Genomic DNA, 22,563 nt, shown 5'->3' on the forward strand with positions numbered 1-22,563 from the left:
CCCACTTGTCCATATTTTCATAGTTAATAAGTATATTGTAAGACAGAACTGTTAAAATGTTAACTTTTTTAAGCTGCATCCTTTCAATGCACACATTAAACATATGTAATATGTAAAATATATTGGATATTTCAACTTGTCTTATTTATGGACTTTTGTAGTCATGGATCTACAGATGTAACAAGAATGCATTCTTGGTCTATAACTGATGTATCAGTACTGGCATCGGTTAGGATGAATATGAATTTAGCTCTCGATATTTTATCCTTGACATTTTTAAATAAAACGTCTGATATATTGTTGATGAAGTCTATCCATGCAGATTGGTGATCAGTTCAAAGTTCAAATCCATTTTTGATTTGAACCCCACAAAGAAAACTCAAGGTCTGAACAAGATTTTCTCAGCTTTTCATTGGCATATACTGTGTTAAAGAGCTTCTTGTAATGCTCAGTTTGGCTCACACTCTAAATCACCCACTTCAATTTCACAGATTTGGTCTTTTCATTATCAAATTTTAACACACATGTATTGCATTTTGCAGATTTTTGTAGTATTAACAGTGTCTTTCCTTGTGATAAGATGTCCTGCAAACAGTTCACTAGTTTTGTCTGCAGTTGAGGGTTATATCTTACACAATCCACACATCATGCATTTATTTACTAGAAATACCGTAAATTTTCTGGTCAGCGTTAGTAAATGTAGCTAAAAGTACCGATTTCAATTTAAATTATGTACATCGCGTGAAGTGAATTAGGAACCATTAGCTACATTTAATGATGTTGACCTACAAAGTTACTGAATTACTGATCGTATGTTATTTACTATGTTGTGCTGAAGGAACAATAATATACAAATCGAGAAAAATGGTCAGTCAGCCGACTGGAGATTGTCATATGTCTTTTGCTTAACCTATATAAGTATATACTGTGCATGAGGCATGTCCTTACTCTCAAGAACCTTCCCAAGAGGCTGAACGTTTAGGGTGGAGGTCAATAAAAGGGAAGCATGGGGAAACGCCTTTTAAGAACACAGAATTCTACTTGTTAATGAATTAGGAAAAAGTCGTATCTAAGAATCTATTTCATAAAATTATAATTAAAAAATATATTTTTCTTTTTTTCAGAAGAGTAAGTTGCAGTCAGTTTGTCAACTGCTAAAGAGCCAATTTATTCTCTTCATGACATTGAATCTTATTTGACTTCTTTTAACAATGTAGCTCTTTGGATATGAGAACATATACATTCGTAAAGATGCATCATTTCTCTATAATTGGAACTTAAGACAGTTTGGAATCTGAATTATGATTAAAGAAGCTGATCAGACTTCCGGTTGAAATTATATGCTGTAATGATTACCAATCTGCATCAGGAGAATGTGACTGTGCTAGAGTCTGTTCCTGAAATGAATATGATCAAAGAGGGATTTATGCACCAGTCCAATACACCCAAAATGTCTAGAGGAGCTGACTGCATAAAGAGTCGGTATAGCACAATAGAAGAGGGTCTTGAAACTTCAATTAGGTAAGTTGTGTACAAAAAGGTCCCTCACTGTATTGCATCTTAGTGGTTCTTCACTTACATGCCCTTCTTATAACATAAGGATCCCATTGAATTGGTAAAGTTTTAGCTCAGCTGGATGTAGGTCAAAACAGCATGCATCTATGTCATGAGTCGGCAACCTACCGCATGCATGCCAAAAGATGGCACATCTTTATGATCTAGAGGTTTTGTTTGGCACACAAAGGGCAGTCAAAAATCATATTTTAACAGTGTTATTCTCTGACTGGTGGCATGCGCTCATTTGTTTTGTAATTAATCCAGAAAAATGTGGCACGCTATGTAAAATAGTTTGCCGACTCCTGATGTATGTAATAGGTAATCATGTGTCAAACATCCTTCCACTTTCCATATTTGCTTTTTCTGACAATTCTCAAAAACAACTAGACTGCCATATATACTCACTTATAAGTCGAGGCAAACTGCAGACGACAAAGATCCTAATCTTCTGTAGCATATTTCACCTGCAGATTTGGGTCTGTATTGTTTGTTCTACTGACTACTCGTAACAGACTTTCAGACTGAGATCTGCAGGCACATTATTTGATGGCAGATAAGGGTCTGTGTTGTTTGTTCTACTGACCACTCCTAACAAACTTTCAGACTGAAATATGCATATATGGGATTGTGCAGTCTGCAGTGAGTCTCAACTTTTTGGTGACTGTATACAATAAATTCAACCAAATCGGACCCACTTTTTCAAAACACTTGACCAATTTCGACCAAGTTTGACAGGGCGTGCCCAAACATTCATACAGTTTCACTATCAATATGGCCACTGTTACTGGAATAAAAATGCCATTTAAAAACTGCTTAACAGATTTTTTTGTTGAAATTTGACCGTATCCAGGCAAATCTTTCAAGAGATACAAATGATGTTGGATCACTATCATATATGGTTTTTGTTGGTAAAAATTGAAGACCTACAAATTGGACATTTTTTGTTGGTATTTGATAAAAATCATTTTTATAAGTTTATAATGCCTGTATACAAAAATTCCTTTTGTCACATTTGGTAAATTCTGTACAGCATTTTTCTTATAAAGCTACTGAAAGGTTTTCTCAAAAGTCTCTGGAGAAATGCCAACCCATGGGAAGCTAATGGCAATCTTTCTCACATATCCAAGCGAATGCCTGAGAGCACTCTGCCACCAGGAGCCCTGCAATTTGTGTAGCCCAAATAAAAGTGGATTATGAATCTTTGGACATATTCCAGGTTGATTCCTAACCACTTAATTATTTTAGCCAATGAATGTATGAAATGATGACTTCTGCTTTGGAAACATTTGCCATAACTGCCTTGAACAAAAACTGGAGAAGTAAAATCAGAAAACTTTTAATATTTTAAACAAGGACTTCATCAGTTTATTAATTATCTGAAATGAAACTATGCATAGCAGATGTTTAAAGTGACTATTATTAACATAAATTATGAAATTTCTACACTTGACCCTGTTTTTGTCAACATTGCCCTGACCAAAGAGGCCAAGAAGTTACCATGTATTTCACCAAAATTCTGTCTGTTAACCCTTTACCTCATAGAGCAAAGTTACCCAGTGCAGCACGCTATAAATAGAACAACTTTTACCTATTCAACTTCCTACACATAGGCCAGCCTGTTAACTATTAAGCAATTTAGTGTATGTTATGTTTAACAGCAATTTTAACCATTTTACATTTTTGGTCTACATCATCAAGTCATCTGAATTTGATAATTTAAAAAACTAATTGCTGCGTACATCAATATCAGAGCCTTTACCTTATTTAATCTTTCATAGTTGTGATTCTACTCGTGAAAACTTTGTAAGTACTGAATTAAATCCATGACCTTCATTTTGGAGAGTGGAGATTTTGACCCAGTTTCAATAGCAGATATTGACCAGAACATAAACAGTGACCACATGATCTTACATAATTGTAATTCGCAGAAATGAATGTAGTATTTAATAGGGGTTTTCCCCCAAAGTGGCGCTATGAAAACCGGCTTAAAATGGCTGATGTTTACAGCAGACATCAAAAGGCGCTTCCATGAAAATGGAGTAGGGATGTCAGAAAGTCACTTCCATGCGAATGGAGTATAGGTATCCAAAGGCATTTGCATGAGGTAAAGGGTTAAGGAAAGCCCTGTTTATGTATATTTTGCCTGTTTGTCACATTTTAATGTTGCATGACACAATTAACATTTTTTAAGATATTTTGTTTTTGACATTCAATTTTTTAAAGAATTTTGTTGTTTTTGTCAATCTTAAGCAAGTCATTCACTTTCTCTCAGATTGTCTCCCCATAAGCTGTAATACTGTTCAACTGACCCTCTTTAAGACCTCTATTTGGCAAATGGACGATATGTAAATTTATCTGCATATAAATATATCTACTTATATACAGATTTTATACAAGTAAACAAGTTTACCAAATTTTCATTTGCAACTTAACAGCTGTTTTGGCAACAGTGGAAAGGTGCTTCTTATACATACAGCAACCGTTATTATTGTGGGTCGTTGTTTGAATGAAGAAAAAAAATGTTTACCATAGAGTGACTTTTCCATGCATCCTCTAGTCTCCATGGCAGGCTAGTAGGTCAATATTTGAATCATCGTATCCATTGAAAGAGGTTTTTTAACGGTTTGCCAACTGACGATAAGAAAAAATATATAGCATAATAAGTTAAGCGGCAAGGATTTTCATTAAGTCACAAAAAAGTTTAAAGGCAATGTCACTTGTAACATGTATCATGTGCGAAGCTCAGGAAGGAACACTAAATTTGCTGCTGCTTTTAAAATGAATTCTGTCATGACTAAGTCTGTAGCCATAGGATTTCAGAAAGATTTCTTTATATAACATAAAATTATAAAGCCTTATTGTCCATTATTGAATACACAACATTTTTTGCCTTTCATGTGAATAGACATTTTTAATGCTGTAATAAGTACATGTACCAGATGCTATTAATCTTTGTGGAATACAATGTTTTATATTTCATTCTGCATTTTGTTTCAGCAATGATTCAAGTAATCGAATTATGAGGATATTGGTATGTATTATTTTGTAGTGCAACCCTCTTAACTGCTTGAAAATTTCAGCTATAACATTGTCATATGCGAGTCATTTAACGTAACATGTGTATTCACTTATAAGTTAAATCCAACTGCAAACTGCACATACCCAAGTCTGTCGTGTAAAGTGATGGCAGATCTGATTCTATGCAGTTTGTTAGGACTAATCAGTAGAACCTGATCTGTGATGGCATATCAAGTTCTGTGTTCTTTGCAGTCGGACATTTAAACAAATACACATGGTAATTTATGATAATAACAAAGAATTGTATATTAGAAGATAAGAAATTATGTTATAAAAGTGATACACTAATAGCACATTTACATGTATTTCTTTAAAGTAAGTACTTGATATGGGGCACGGGGTCCATTGGAATTTTGATTTTTTTGGGTAAATAAACTGAATGTTTCAGAATAAAAAAAAAAATGAAGGCATGGGTGTTATAGCAATAAGTACATCACTTTTTTGTAATGCCATAAAGCATTCTATTTGTATTGTCGCAAAGCATGCTGATTCATCATTAATGAGTTCCATGGTGGAACTTAATCATTTCACATTTTCCATCTTGGACAAGGTATAATAATTGTCATGGATTGTCGATGTCTTGGCTTGTTGATAGATTAAATCATAGCAATATAATTTAGGTAATGGTGGATGTCCACTACGTTGTGTGGAGCTTACCTGTCTGCTCAGGTACAGTGAACATCGCCAAATGTTCTTTCTAAGTTGTACACAGTGCTGTTTAATATTAAAAGAAATGCCACTAAAATGCATTCACATGAATTGCAGTAGATGAAACATACATTTCTGAGCAAAGAATCCTGTGACTGTTTAGAGGCTTCAAGAAACATACAAAATATCATTCCAAGTGTATTTTTAAAGCCAAGTTTTATCACACGCATACGCTAGTAGTGCATGGAGTAGAAATTAAATGACTTAAATCAGAATCGAAGCATGTAATGAGAATAACGTCCTGGAAAACAAGGGCTCAAAATACATGAATGAAAGAACATTAGATAACAGTGGTCAGTCAGGAAGGTGTTGAGCTTCAGTGCAATTTTTTTAGAACTAATGTTTCAAAACAAAATTCAGTATGAATTTTTTCTCTCTTTTCATTGTGAAAATAAAAACAAATTTGAACTTGTAACATGGACTGAGAAATACATGTAACATTTTTGCATAAAATTGGTTTAAAGTAGTACTATACAACTTGGAAATAGTATTGAAATAAAAGAAAAGGTGACATTAAATAACCATTACACAGAGCACTTTTATGAAATATCATTTTCTGAGAAAAAACATCAAAGTTTACTCTTGATGATGAACGGTTTAAATTTCCACATTTGCAGACTGGTAGATTTGCAGTGGTGAAAAGATGTCCAAGAAATTTAAAACTTCTTTCTTTTTCTTCTTCTACATTACATGCATTTGTCTATTGATGTCCCTAGCTAGGCCACTTATAAATACCACAAGGAATTTTACTACTGTCGAGTTTGTACAGATAAAGGTATGAAAATGACACTAGCCATTGTCAGATTTAGAATGTCAGGTTTCTCCTATTTGTTTAGTAAGTAGATTCTTGGATTGAATACAATAAAATCAGTGATGTGGTTGCCATAAAATCCACTATGGCCACAATAAAATCAGTGATGGACTGTAGCACTCGACTGAGTAAATTTCCAATAGATTTAAGAAAAATCTGCCAAAATGATTGGACATCCACTACTCATACAGGACACTTAATCCCTTTCACCTGCATCCACTGGATTGAGTGGACAGTCCATACTCCACCATGTTTATACTGTACACTCCAGAGAGGCATAAGTTGTATAATTTCTCATATATCAGTCATGGTGAATACAGATTTTTAAAAATTCTTTTTCATGTTTTCATGTTGCAGTGCATGGAGACAATAAAGATTTTGTTTGTATCTGGACATACCTATAGCTCTTCAGTTAGATTTTTTTTAAGATCAAAATTGGGAAAATGTACATTTTAATTTACAATACATATATTGCTTATTTATTTTTCTTCAAAATGTCATTAATTTTTCCAATAAAATTTAATTATAAATGAATTGTAAAATAATTATATTCTGGAGATAGGAATAGGATTGATTGTTATTCACACCTTTCTGATTTAGGGATTATAATTATTGGGGCCAAAGTGAAACTTGTGTAAATCAGATGTAATGTTTTTACAGAATGAAATCAAGGGCCTGTCAGATGTGGAGAAGCTGCTTCTCTACCTGAAACTACCCACTGGGGCTGCCTCCGATGATACACTTCGCCAGTAAGTTTTTGTGGGGGCAAAAACATTGAATGTTTATGAAAAAAATATTTACCAGAGACCACTTGTATGTTATGATGTTGTCCATCCATAGTCTATCAGTTAATATTTCAATTTCCATCATCAGACTTTTTAAACAGTTGGAATCTTTGCCCAAGTTTATGTCAGGACTTAATAGTGTGTTATTTGCCATGGTCAGGTCCCTGCATCATGGCCGGGGTTGCAGTCTGACAGTTTCATTCTTTGACCTGCAGCGTTGTCCAGAATATGCCATTGAAGCACTGAAGATATTTTAATGAAACTTCAACAAGGTACAGTCGACTCTTTACAGTAATCAGTTTGGTTGCAAATGATTTCAGCATAATATCAAGCTTGTTTTTGTATCAATGTAGGCATTTTTCAGCATGAGTTACCTTTCTCAACACTCTGCATAAAACATGTGAAAATAAAAGAAAAAAGAAGAGAAACAAGAAAGATGACTTAGTTCTAATTAATTTTCTCAAACAGGATTTCTCATTGTCATTGCTGTCTAAACTACATTATACTTTTATAAATGTACTGTCTACTTGTGCAACACTGACATTCCTGTTTCATGGTTGCAGCAACTTAGACTTGTAATTTTTATTTGAACCAGCTACTTATCAAGCTATTTTGAAGGGTGGTTACTTGTTCAACAATGTGCTGATACTCCTGGCAGCTTTCCGTCCTGACTAAAAATATTATTATAAAATTAAAATAAAGACAGAGATCAAACTAGCGTATAATTTATATTTTTTAGGTTCTCACTTGGTTGTAAACTTTATTTGCAATCTCAGTAAAATTATATATCAAAACTATTCTTTGTTCTGTTTCTTTTTGTTTTGTTTAAATATGCTACTCTTGTACATGTTTTCTAAAAGTTCTTGTCTTAGATGTATGATGTTCTTATCAGAGTTATCCTTTTTGGTTAGAGAGGCATCCCCCTTTTTGCACATACACCAGTCAAATTAAAATAATGGTGAAGGTAAATAGAAGTCATAGTTATAAGTCCTTAAAATGTGATGGCTTCTAAATAGGTTGGGAAGATTAGTTCAGCTCTTATTGCAGTATGTATTGAAAGTAAAATTACTCTGACCCATACTAGTTCACTACAAAATATTATTTAGACATGGCAACAACTGCAGTGAAAATATGGTAATTACTTGGAAAAATAAAATCTCAGCCAATATAAATATTTAAAAACCTGGGAGGACCACAGAAATCCAGGCTGTAATAAGAGTCATCATGCTTATGATTGCATGAGGTTTGTACTACTTCATAAACTTTGTGTCTAACCTGATTTTACTTGGAAAAGGGGCTAACATTGTCAGAATGTTCGTTCATGTTTATTGTGAGTGAAACCTGTGGTTGGCTGGGGGTTTATTATTGTAATTTTGATAAGATTTTGATAGCTTTTGTGAATTGACCTTGCATGATCAGTATCTTGGTTGTGTATGGTTATGAGTGAGATAATGACGTGATCTTTTCATCTGTTGTGCAGAGTTAGTCGGCATTTTGGAACCTGTATTTTTCAACCAGATCTTGATAAAAAATTAAATATTAGCAAGATGTTGGATCAGTTTGGTTATGAAAAAGTCGGTATATATTAATATGGTAATTTTTTTAATGTATGATTAGTAACACTTTCAATCACCCAAGAGACTGAAAACCGATCAGATTTGTTCCACCTTCGTAAATAAGTTTATCTTGTCATTATTACAGACAGGGTCTATAATGAGTGAGAACTGCTCTTATTAATGAGATACCATGCATGTGATTGGCTGAACTTGTTAAATCTCAAAACTATCGCACTTCTGTCTGCGTGGGTTCGAGTTGCGGATTCAGCCAGTGTAGGTATGCAAGAAAGGTTAGCCAGCAGCTTCTTGTGGGTTGGTGGTTCTTTCTGGGTTTTCCTGGGTTTTTCCTCCACCATTAATAATGGCCACCATGTATAGCCTATCGTGTGCTCAAAAATGGCGTTAAACCCAACAACAACAACCTCTTGAAAAAAAGATACTATATTATCAAATTTCTGTCGAACTTCATAAATGGGTTTATATCAAGATATTTGATATGTTCTGTTAAGAACAAGATCCTGCATATTAATACCTTTGTCTTTACAAATAATTTTTTACCAGGATATAGTAAAACCTATAAAATCAACATGATATGAAGTTTATAAGGTAGTTTATTTAGATTGTATTTATACAATACTTGATAAGTTGACTGTGAAATTGTCATCTGTAAGTTATATAAGCAAGTGCATAGTTTCAGGCCATTTGAGCCTCTTGTTTCAGTCTTATTTATGATGTCCCATTGTTAAATATTTGTTGCATGTAAAAATACTAGACCAATGCGGAAAAGGAAGCTTTCAGCATCTGACCTCACCCTTTTTTACACACCAGCAAGATACTTACGCCCCGCTTCTGACAATCGTATACTCATTATTCCCACTATGAAAACGAAGTCATATGGAGAAAATTCTTTTGCATACCAGGGCCCAGCAACGTGGAATGAATTGCCCACTGAGATTAGACACAAGGACACAGTGATCTCATTCAAGAGTGCTTGTAAAACTCACTTATTTCAACTGCAAGAATAAACTTAAAGACCTAATAATGTTCCCTACCTTAAATATTTTCAGCATGTTTTTTTTTATTTTTAATTTGATGGTGTTTTTTTTGGTAATAATAACGTTATATATGTTTTATGTTATAATTGTTGTCTAATGTTGTAAAGTGCTTAGAGCTTCTAAAGATTAGGCGCTGTACAAAGTCCTCATTATTATTATTATTATTTAGACATCGGTTATACCAATGTTTACAGATGTCACTGAATAAGCCTTGGTCTTCTTTGATTTAAACTATTAACATTGCAAAAGAATTTTATTTGACTGATTTTTGTTTTCCAAAATATGCTACCTTCTTCCTACTTCTTTCCTAGTGAAATCCAGGATCCAATCTGATGTTCATTTTGTATGTTTTCAGAACGCCACCATCATGTGTTCAAGGATCTAACCGGTTGGAACAGGCCCAGGCATTCACCTGGATCAAATCACACCTTGAGGAGGACCCTGATATCTGCTTGCCCAAACAGGAGGTCTACGATGACTACAGGTTATTATGCAGAAAGACATTAATTTCTTTCAGATTAAAAAGCTGTATATCATATTCAGCATAATAACCTCAAAAATTATTTTATAAACTTTATGAGGTTCAAGTTTATAGACACATATTTGACAATTACTTCATAGGATCTCCATAATGTGCATTGGAAACCTGTTCCTTGCATTCCTTATATTAATATATAGAGATTTTACTCCAGTTTGGAAATCCTTATCCAACTCTCTTCCTCACACTTGATCTTTTATTGGGGACTGTTGTCTTATTATCTTATTATTTATTCTTATATTGGTCAAAGGAAGTCTATTTGTATGTAAGCAAGTAGTGGTTGTTAACAAGCTTGAGGAATTAATGAAAAGAATTCCATAAAAAGGCTGACTTAGCTGAAAATTAGACACAAATATATGACCAAATTTAATATAAAGAGTTTAGGGTAGGGGCATTCAATTTTATACAAATTCTGTCAATTTGCCATCAAGTATGACCAAATAATGAGAAATAGAAGAAACTTTTAATGACTTTTTCACACATATTCAATGGAATTTTCTAAATTTGACTTGTAACAGATGACATGATTGATTTTTATTTTTACAAATGATTTCATTTCTCACTTAAACATTACTGCCACTGCTAATATTACATAATTCTTTAAAACACTTAAAAGTGCAAAATTGTATCAAATTTGACAGCATTCTGCCATAAAAAGCTTTCAGATTTATTCAGGTATGATGCTGATTTACCATCAGACATAATCACTTACTAAAATTGGAAAAATAATTTCCAAGTGTTCTCAAAACACACTCAGTAGAAGATGACCGAATTTGGCTGACCACATCATGGCAGGAAGTGCTTTGAAGTTAAAACTTTTGTATAATTGATATCAGTCTGCCATCAGATATGACTTCTCTTATTAAAAATACAAAACTTTAAAATAGGTTATAAAAGCAGTTTTACTGAATTTAACCAAATTCAACAGAAATCATTATAACCTGAAGGTCATTCTGATCCATACAATTGCCAGTCTACCATCAGATCTGGCTGGCATGTACTAGAATTTAAAAAAAGAGACTTTTATCAAGAAAGCATCCTGGCATTAGGATTCATCATTTTTGGACAAATCATGCTGATGTGCCGTCAAATACAGATGAATATACAACAAAATCAAGAAGCCTTCAGATGCTTGTTTTCATAATACACTATATGCAAGGTGAGTGATCTGAGTCCCACTTGGTCCTCTTGTTCTTTTTTACAGACCTAAAACTTTCCAATAGGTTATGTTTGCATGAATAAACCCAGGAATGTTAATGACACATTCAGGTTGTAATTACTGTTTTCTTGGTTATTCTTTCAGGCTGTATTGTGAAAATCATTACCTTCGTCCGTTATGCACTGCAGACTTTGGCAAAGTCATGAAATGTGTCTTCCCTAATGTAAAGCCGCGACGTCTTGGGCAGAGAGGGCAGTCAAGATATCCTTTTTGTTAAACACCACACTGTAATCTATCATGTATATTTTTAGAGGAAAAAATAGTGTTTTCGGGGTGAAGTTGTTTTTCTTTTTCTTGTGCTAATACTTTTTTATCTTATTGAGCTAGACTGCCTTATATGCATCTTTTCTCATAAGCATTCATTTTGGATAGAGTTATGCCTCCTGACAGTTATTTTCAAATGAGATGTTACTTGTTTTCTGGCATACTGTAGTATAATTTATTTTTGTGGGGTTCAATTTTTGTTGTTCAAGCACTTAAGTAGGTTTGCCTATCAAAGTTTGCATATTAGTAGGTGTTTAATTTCATGGTTTAACCACTACAAATACCCGGGGCAAAAAATAAAGAATAGAAAATAAAAAAACCTTGCTGATGTATATGGAGTCACAGTACTACTAATTGTAAGAGCACAATCATATAAAAACCCTAACAGGTTCAATACATTCTCCATGCTATCGTCTGAGTGAATAACATAAGTGGAAGCTGGATCAACCAGCATTACTAAAACAAGACTACCACTCCAATGAGTACCGGTCAAGATTGGTCACTTACAGCATGTTTTCATCTGAGTACTCAACATCAGTGGAAGCCAGTACCACCAAAGATGCTAACTAAAGTGAATGACATTGGAATCACTCAATGTGTCTGTCTCGTGTACTCAACCACTAGATCTGACAGTAACTAAAGACTACAAAGAAGAATTAAATTCACATTTATTCAGGTGGTATCAGGGTTAGAAGTGGAGTTTTATTTTGACCTTAGAGACTTAAAAGCCTAAACAACTGAAGGAAACCTAAGTTTTTTAAAACCCCTAAAAATAGGGAAAAAATGACAAATGGCTCTACCCGAACCCCACAAAAAATGCTTTTTTTGCATTAGGCTGGCCTAGCAGTTGCGAAAGCATTCATACATGCAAATTATGCAGACTAAAGACCTACAATATACTTACTGATTTTATTCTTTGATCCTGTCAGTAGGGTCAACTGGCTTCATTCTTTGAATGGTTTGTTAGGTTGATTTTACAATGTGTGCTTGACAGTTCTGTTTTGGAAATTATCCTTGACAGTGTTCACATACTGCTATGGTGGTCTAAGAAAGAAACTGGATGTTGACAGACCTATGCTTCCTGAGTTGGAACTTCAGACACCCAAACCAGAGGTAAGGTTACCTACTCCGTTGTTTTCCAAATGTAACAAAGTTATATTAACAATTTTCATTCTATTGTAGTCCATGCCACATAGTTTAATTTATATAATTTCAAGTATAAAATTGGACCTTGCTTCACTCTACATCAACACTTGAACTGTCAGAATGTCAGTTTCATATATTTTCAAAATAATGTATGGATAGTCAGAGCATACATTTTTTTGTAATGGTGAATCAAGATTTGGCATGTACTCATTCCCATACAAGTACTTGTGACACAATTGTTTAGTGCCTTGGTATGACATGAATAGCTAAACTTACAAAGCAAAGCACTCTAGCCAAGCTCAGATAAACTTTTTTAAGATTTGGTATCATTCTTTACTGGGTTAATAATATACCATGGTAGGAGCTTACAATGTCTGTGACCTAATAGATGTTAATTCATGTGATTTTATGTAGTGGCATGGCCGAGAAGCACTACATGACTTCATTACAAAATGATGTCATTTGTCACATCATGTAAACTGCTATAGTGCACACAACATTCTATTGACCATTTTATACTTGGTTGAACTTGTGGTGGTGTTGCATGGGTGTAGTTCAGTGACATGCTAGTTTGTTATTGACTGTACTTCACTTCTCAGGTGTAAACTGCACAAAACTCCAGAGACACAAGTGGAATTCACATAGCCAAGTATTGGATTACCTTGAATAGTCAGTGATATTTCTTGAGAGACTGATAGCATGTGGTATCTCCATTGGGTTCTAATTGCTGAGTCTTAATATTGCCACAGTGTGGTGTATCTTGGACTGACCCCACCTCTAACAGGTGGATATTACACAATGAAACAGGGTTTAAATCAGTGGCATTTACACAGGCATGAGTTGAAAATGATCAATACACAATGTTTATACTGTATTTACTGATGTATAGCATCATGTCCAGACTCCACATGATAGACTTTGACCATTGAGAATGCAATAAATTGACCAGTAGTGTGGTAAATTAACATACAACTACATTTCAATTTAGAAAACCTTTCTTATAAAAAAAAACGTATTAAGTAACTTCTTCCGATTAGTTTAGGAAGATATTAAGGATCAACTGTACCAATGCAACATCTCTAATTTCATTGCTCTTGAAAAAAATGTGCACTTAATGGCCCACTGTGAGGTTTTTCCAGTGTTTAGCAATAAATGTAATGATTGTTCTAGTGTTCATTATCTGACAATATTCTTTTGAACTGGGCTAGAATATTATGTACCATTTAGACTTTTCTACTTGATCTGTACTGATAGATAGTAGGTTTGTATAGTACAATGCTAACATTAAACTCAGGAAATTAAATATACAAATATATACTCATTGTTCTTTGACAGAAATATTTTTGTTTTATGTGCAGGATGAAACAAAAGAAGGAGATGAGGTTTTTTCTGCTGCATGCCAACTAGTGTGTGAGTGGGCATACAAGCTGCTGAACAAAACATTCAGTGGTATTAGAGATCTGGCTGAATTCCTCTTGACTAACTTGTATGTCAACAGCAAATCTGTGGCAGCTTTCACTTTGATTGCTGCAATGCAAGATGCAGGACACCAGGGTCTAAAAAGTAGGCATAACATCTATTTAAATTCAACATTTTTTTTTCATTGTGTATGACTATATTTGTGTATGCCTGTTTCATTTAGAATTCAAATAGAGTAGAATTGACCTCACTGGTTACCTTCCTGTAATGCATTTGAATCATGTAATTGTAATTGCCTTAGTCTATAGAAAACATTAATCTGATATGTACAGTTTGTGGTACAGAAATTGATGCCTGTTGTATGCCTGCAGTGCACCAGGTAACTATCAGGCACGAGTAGGCTTAAAAACGTGAGTGGACATTTCAGAATTTAGGTTGCCAAAACCTGACAATTTTGTTGATAAGGTTAGTTTTAATAGCTTACCAATGTTTGTCTGACACTGTCAACAGTCATCTACTTCAATTTCAGGCCAAGATTCACTATTTTTGAAGTTCTCCAAACTGATGTCTCTGCACCTTGCCATGTTTTAAATTCACTGATAAAGGGTCATAACCTTCATTTTTTTTGTAATGAAAATTTATATTAATAAAGCCATAGCCATATTTGCATGTATGGAAGTGGAACTGGCATTAATGTTACTAATTTGCCAACTCAGTTATGGGTACTTTTCTGTATTTTTAAATCCATGACATAAGTTGTGTGTGTGTGTGTGCATATTAAGGTTTTAATCTTTTCATTTTTTTCTACTCTTTAACTTCAGGGATATTAGAGATTAAGGGATACAACTTGGTAATATGTTAAATTTTTCTGTTACGTTTTCCTTTCCACTCTATAATTTTATAGTCATGTGAGATCAAGGAATGAAACAGTATAAGTATGAATATTCTCTAATCTATGTCGTGTACCACATTGTGAATCATGTTTTCAATGTTTTGGACCATATTTCAAGGTCATTGTCACAGGTCAATATGTTTTGTTTCGGTTACATTTGCTATTTTGCTTTGTAACTTAAGAGCTGTTTAAGATAAATGGATCAAGCTTGATATATAATGTCATGTGAAGACAGGTTATATCACATGTTTGAGGTCCTGTTAAGTTCAAGGTCATTGATCAATATTTTAAAGTTTCTGCATTAAATCACAAGAAGCAGTTTGAGATGCAGGGATGAACCGTAGGACATCTTTATCTTTGAGGTTAAGGTAACAGATATAACAAAATGTAAATCCTGGGGGCCCCGAGTGGCCGAGTGGTCTAAAGCGCTCACCGTTACGGATCACTGACATCTCACCTCTGTCTGCGTGGGTTCGAGTCCAAGGCTCGGCTAGCATGGGTACGTGGGAAAGCCTGCCAGTAGCTTCTCGTGGGTCGGTGGTTCTTTCCTGGGTGTTCCAGTGTTCTTCCTCCACCAGTTATACTAGCCGCCATGTATAGCCTATCTTGTGCTGAAAAATGGCGTTAAACCCTAGAACAACAACAACATGTAAATCCTGCCCAGTAACTTTACAGCTAAATCTAAAAGACAGTTGTGAGATTTTATTATTGTGAACTTCTGTGACCTCAGCATATTAGAAAGGGAATGGGGGTGCCAAAAATGAAATGAATTTGCTTCCTTGTTAACAAGTTGACTAGTTCTTTTCATCATAATTAGTTTTCCATTAATCAAAGATTACTTTTTGCATTAAATTATAAAATGTGAACTTGATAATTTTTTTTAGTTTTGAGTAGTTTTGTCAAGACAATTATGTATTGGGTCAGGTTCGGAATCTAAATTTCATGTATCTTCTATTTCAGCCTCTGCATTATTTGCGACATCAAGCAATGACAAACACAGAGAAACTCAGATCCAGCTCCAAAGGAAGCTCCAAGAGCGAGAGTTGATGAAGGAACAGAAAAGGCGTCTTCAGCTGCAGAAGGAGGAAGTGGAGCAAGAGTTAAGGCAAGCACAGGAAAGAAGTCAATCCCGACTACAAGTTTATGATCGAACTACTCCAGTCAAAACATCCATCTTCCAGCGTTACCAAGAAGGTACTCAAGAACCAGCTCCAATGTACAGAACGCCAGTATTAGAAAATGAAAGAGAAAGTAAGAATTTAATTCAACAGTCTCCTGGTAATGCTAAGACTGCTCATTTTGTTCCTGTTCTGGCCTTATCCAGTCAAAGTGCTACCAGCAATACCAGTGCTGCTAAAACCTTAGAGAGCTCAATGACACGTAACAACCAAACTAAGTCAAATGTTGGTGGTAATGAGCTTCTAAGGAGGTTACGAAATCAAATCGTTGATGGGAAAGGGAGGACAGAGAAAAGCCAGTGCTTTCCTTTTGATGTTGCAAATGAAAGATCAAATAACAAAACAGTAAAGGAAAATAAGAATAATAAATGTTCCATTGAAGAGGAAAGAGATTTGATTGGAGAGTCATCTCAGTCAGTGCTTGGAAGCTCAGGGGAATTTAAGCCTCAAAATACAGATCATATGGATGGGAGTCAAGAATCATCCGATAATGACATTGCTGTGTTTGCTAAGGGAAATTCTGACTGTAAACGTGATGGGGAAGATTTCTCAGATATGGAGGTAGATAAGTTGGATTTACTGGATGAATTGAACAAAGTAGGACAGACCAGTTCACACACTGCATCAGAATGTTCAAATCAGATGATTGAAACAGTGAATTATGTTGATAACACTTTTAATAAAGCAAATACAGATCCGTTTCACTTGGACAGTTATGGAGATAAAGAAAACAATAACTGTGCTCAACAGTCTTGCTCAGATTTAGTAGATACAGAAATGACAGAAAAAGCATTGAAAGAAGGTAATGAAGGTGATAACAAAACTGACTCCAGGTGGGATGTAAAACCAAATGAACTGAAATTAGTTCCCTCAAATATAGGTTCAGCGGGGACTTTGTATACACCACATCCAGCTGCTGCCTGCAGAAGTGCTTTTGTACCTTTTTCTCAAGTACAACCACGAAAAGAAGGTATCAGTGTGAACCAGAATGTCAGCATCACCAAAGAACCCAACCAGGCAATAAATTATAAGACTGCTTTGCAGCATAGTAACCCTGTTGCCAGTGAGGGTTTACTGAGTTGTGCACAATCCATGTACCCAAATTCCATTCCAGTCATTATTCCTTCATATAATTTACAAAAATCCATATCAAGCAATTCCACTCAAGTTGATGCCGTCCCAGTTTCAAATTGCTCACCCCTTGTGATACCTGCAACCAGAGGCATAGCAACGTTAGAAATAAATCCTGTCCAAGATAGAACTTCCTCTCATGTCCAGATCCAATCTGAAATCAATGGGACTTCAGTTCCTTATCAGGTTACTTCCCCCCAGTCATCCAGTGCTCAGTCAGTTCATTCACCCTCATCAATTCAGTCATCACCAATTTCATCCCGAAATGTGAAGAGTCGATTTACTCCCATCCGTCCAAAGGCATCACCATCAAAAACTGTCTCAAGCATGCTGAAAGAAAACAGAGGAAGCACTACTGAAAATCCTGCCTATGACAAAAGGCCAGTAGCCACTATACTGAAAGAAAAGCGGGCAAGAGAAGCAGTCAAAGCAGAATCTTTAGCTAAGTTGAATCTTCCAGTGACACAATTTTCTCAAAGTTTGTTGACAACTCCACCTACCCAAGGAAGCAGTTTTCAGGCAATCCCAGACGTAATCCATATACCAACCAAAGAGGTTGTCATAATTTTGAATTCCAATCCTGCTACTAACACATTTTCAGTTCCACAGGCAACAGGTATTGCATCAGTGGTAAAACATGAAGCCAAGACCAACAGTGCTGTAAGGGTCAAATCCAGTAGCAGTTCTCCTAAAATGTCCCAGAGCTATGATAAAATGGAGATTGAAGAATCACCCAAAGTTCAGAGTGGTGTTCGCAGTAAGCAAAGGAAAGATCAAACAATTTCAAATGCTACAGAGCCAATGGAATTGCAACAAATGGATGATCCTCAGCATAGGATGGCTACATTGAATGCCACATCACCATTTCAGTCAGAGAGTGCTTGGTCTTTTGGTCAAGAATCCCCTGTCAAATCAGCCAGAGTGATGCTCATGACAAGTTCAAGTGAGGACATTGAGGATATTCAGTTAGGCAGGGAGACATCTCTTAAGCTTGCTAGAGTTGGAGACTCACCTTTGGATGCCCGTCCGCAAAGTGTGTGCTCACTTGGTCGGGAAACTCCAACAGACCTGAGCAGACCAGATAGTGTCTGCTCATTTGGTAGAGAAACTCCATCTGGTGGCAGGAAAAGAAAGTCCAGTGATATATCTCTGCGTCAGAATTTTAAACGACTTAATTCAACCGGTGAAAATGATGAATTGGTCGATTTTGAGTTTTCACATCACAATCATTCTAAAGGACAAAAAGATGATGAATTCCAAAGAAGAACTCAGTCTTGCACTATGGAACTTGACTTAAGTCTGCTAAAGGATAGTGGGCCAGAGAAAGAATTTCATGTTCTACACAGTCCAGATATTTCCAGCCTTGAAAGAGATGCATTGAAAGATTCAACCCATATAACTCCATATCCTCTTCCTATAACAAGACAAGAGCAGTTGCAAAGAAGTTCAGTTGGTGTCTGTGTCAAGTCGCTAAGGAACTCTCAACAGCAATTGATGAAACAAAAGGATGACTTGGATAAAAGAATGAAAAACTTCATGCAAAAAGAAATCCAGGGAAATAATGGGAAAATGAATATGGACAAAGACACTAGAGGTACATCAATGGACATTGTTGGCAGGTCTACAAAAGATGGTAGTAATTCTACACCGGAAGGTTTGGTATCCGTTCATTTTGAAGAACAGTGTGTACGGATTGTGGATGAAACACTGCAAAATATTCACTCAGTACATGGTCAGAAAGGTACAGTGGAAGGGAATTCTGAGGTGCGTTCTGTTAACAGAGAGGAAGAATATCATCTTGATGCCTTGGAATCAGATCTGCCACAGGATGTTGCAGATTTCATCACAGAGACCCTTGAAAAGCAGAGACACAGTCTAGCTTTTACTGAGAAACAGACACTGTCTGACCTTGTTATTGGTGTGGAAAATGAAATTGAGATAATAGTGGAACAGGAAAATAGTCTTATGTCAAGTGTATGTAAATCATCTGGTAAGGTGGCAGACGAGGATGTTTTCACTGTGCCAGATCCTCTACCTCCCGGCCAGAGAGTTAAAGATGTTGTCACATTAAAGCAAAGCCCAGTCAAGAAAGATTCAGGAAAGATTTTATATACAGGCCACCATAGGAGCTACTCTTTACCAAATTTCACTCCATTTGTGGAGGCTGCTTCACATTCCGTTCCACGTTCATCATCCATATCACCACAGTTGGGTTCAGAGGCAAGTCCAATGCGAGATTCGTCTGCATCTCCCTTACCACATACTACCTCACCTGTGAAGCTTTTTCTTAAGGAACAGCCAAAAACCATTCCAGTACCATCTGGAAGTCCACATCATGGACAAAGTGTTTTCTTCCAAAACCCAGTAGAGATGCATGGGAAACCAAGTCCATTTTTTGTCAAGAGTTCATCACATTCCACATTGACCCAGAACAAAGTGCCTGAAGAACATCTTAAAAGTACACCCCTGCCATATTTGGCAAGTATTCAGCATTCTCTACAGAAACCCAAAGACGTGTCCCAGGATAAGCTGCTCCGTAAAACTGTTTCCTGTAGTCCTGTCTTGAACAGGCAAAGCAGCCGCGAGAATTCCATGGAGAGACTCAATTCGCAGACTCCTTTCTCAGATCCAGGATACCACAGTATTGATACAAGTCCTGTCATGAATTCCACCCCTGTGTCTGTACTGATGGAGGCAGATAGTTCTTTAGTGTCTTCAAACACAGGTATTCAGTCAACAGACTTGGCTAATATGAACACAAATCCTACCATTCAGTCAGGATCTCTTCACCATTCACCCCAGTCAAGTTGTACTCATCCTCAAATTTTGATCACTAGTAATAGACTATCAGCATCTTTGGGAAGTCCGATCGACCCAGTCAGTTCAAGTGCCTTTATGCCAATTCAAGCCACATCACTGAATTCAGTAGGATATGTGACACCCATTAAGCCATTGGTCACAGTAGCTAATAGCAATTCTTTAAACTCAGAAGACAGTCACCTCAGTCAAAGCCCACATACTGGGGGAGAGTCAGCAATGAATATACCAGTTGGCAACCCTCCACCATATGAAGCTGCAGTGAGATCACTTCGGAAAGATGTACAAGCTGTTGATTCAAATACAATACAAGGTAACCCCGTAACGAAACAGCTGAAAGTACAGGTCTCTCCAGTCAGGGATCCTCAAAGAAAGGCTCGTGTAATGAGGGAAAAACCTGGAGTGAGTATGGCAAATTTGAATGCTAGAAATGATAATAGCATTTCAGGAAACCCTCAAGACATTGGTGAGCAGAGAGAAGAATCATCCGCTTTATTGACATCACCGTTGTCAGAAGCTTATCCTTTCTCATTCAAGTTGGCTCAGTTGTCCACCAAGTCTTCTGATGACAAGTCACAAAGCATAGCCAGACCAACAGGCCTTTTGGCCACAATGAATGTTTCCACTGTTCATGGTCATTCCAAAGAGATTCCTGCCAAGAAGGCTTCATTGCATAATCAGTCTGAACAGAAGTCTATGAGTTTGCTACATAGTGGCATGGTGGGAACATACCCAAAAGAAGTAGGTTCAAATGCATTGAATAAGGAGTCTTTTGCACAGGCAGTAGCACACATATCAACAGAAAAATCTCAGTTTAAACGAGCAGTTTCTTTAACTTTTTCCCCACAATCATCCAGCAATATCCCACTATCAAATTCCATTTATTCAAATATTGAGTTGCCAGATGCTCGATTCATGGGAAATTCACCCAATGTGGATATAAGTAGTGCTTTAACAGCAGTGGCGAGTTCCTCCAATACAGATATGCTATTCTCAAAGCAAGAATATTCTGCAAAAAGGAATTTGCAGTTTAGATTAGATGAAGACGAGCTAAGGACAACGTTGGATGACCTGCGGTCATTGGATGGACAGTACTTTCAGCAAGGTGAATTCAGTCCATGTCTTAGAGAAGAGGTTATGAATGAAGACTTGGATCTAACAGGATTAGGTGTATAGATTCCTATATATTAATTGCATGGTAATGTTATACAGTGTGTACTTGAAGTTTTATAACTGTACCATCATAGAAAGAGACATTTTAAAATATTTGATGAAAAGAGATTGTCTTTAGTTTTGGAGGTTATAATACTGCATTTGGAAGATAAATAGTTGTTTTTAAATTAATATTTATGCCTTTTGTTAGTGCAGTTTTTGGGGGAATTATACATTTCTGCTTCTCTTTTTGCATGGAATATTTTATATATTAATATATTTGTATTCCTTCTTTCGTTTTGAAAAATGTATGAACCTAGGGCTTCATATGTGTTATAAATTAACCCCCATGGGTTCTTTGACAAACCTTAAATCATTTATTAAGTTCAAAATATAATTTTAATGTTATTTCTTCTAAAGGTTTAAAAGGTAAATCTTTGTTAAGTTAACTGTAATTTCAGATAATCTTAACATGATTCAAAGTTTTAAAGCTAAGGAAAAAATGTATGCTTACATTTGAACTAAATAAACAAAGATTGGCAGTTTAAATAACTTATTGGAATTTAGCCTTTAAAAAGAAGTGCTTTTACTGATAATCTATTTAATCAAGTGTGTGTGATCAGTTTATTATGTTGGTCTTTTGCTCAGATGTATCTTTCCTTGACAATTGGTGGCTAACTTTTGTATTACCTTAAAACAAGATTGTTTATGCAAGACACTTTAAATTGTTAATTTTAAATATTTCACATTTTGATTTTTTTAAATGGTGTATTTTCTATGAATTTTGATCCTAATTTTGGCCAGGAAATTGTCATTCATACATGTTTACTGTTTTTTACATATATTTAAAGACATTTAAATATATTGGTGCTTTGACTAGTTTTGGAGTTCAAATGGAACGTTCAGTTTTTTTTCATCACAATATGCAAATTTTGCATAGCATGAAATCCATAGTTTTCAGAGACTTTTACATGAATAAATCGGCTTTACGACAGATTTTACAAACCAGTAGTAGGATATTCCATTTTGCAATGTAAAATTGGAATTTTTAAATATTGCCTTTAATTAGAAAAATAAAAGTATATAGGCTAGTCAAATGACCCTTCTGTTAACCCTTCAAGATGATTTTTTTAATGCATATAAGGGTACATACTATTTGAACAGTTCATGCATTATTTGCCTATCATCGGAAGGAATTCGTCTCTTTCACATCCAGCATGTACAGTGCATACATTATTTTTATTTATATATATATTA

The 22,563-nt window shown here is 35.5% G+C and overlaps 1 protein-coding gene across 1 annotated transcript; it reads left to right on the plus strand.

Annotated features, from left to right (window-relative positions):
• The first annotated feature begins 1,134 nt into the window (after nucleotides 1-1,134).
• On the plus strand, nucleotides 1,135-21,330 carry LOC149793899 (uncharacterized). Its single transcript, XM_089969058.1, has 9 exons — nucleotides 1,135-1,521; nucleotides 4,555-4,588; nucleotides 6,815-6,903; nucleotides 9,906-10,034; nucleotides 11,392-11,508; nucleotides 12,600-12,684; nucleotides 13,972-13,974; nucleotides 14,076-14,280; nucleotides 15,989-21,330. The coding sequence occupies exons 1-9, from the start codon at nucleotides 1,349-1,351 to the stop codon at nucleotides 21,328-21,330; spliced, it is 6,177 nt and encodes a 2,058-aa protein (XP_089825184.1). The 5' UTR covers nucleotides 1,135-1,348.
• Nucleotides 21,331-22,563: the final 1,233 nt, after the last annotated feature.

This window comes from Sinohyriopsis cumingii, chromosome 8 (assembly GCF_028554795.1).
Source record: "Sinohyriopsis cumingii isolate HCF-2022 chromosome 8, ASM2855479v2, whole genome shotgun sequence".
Classification (NCBI taxonomy): domain Eukaryota; kingdom Metazoa; phylum Mollusca; class Bivalvia; order Unionida; family Unionidae; genus Sinohyriopsis; species Sinohyriopsis cumingii.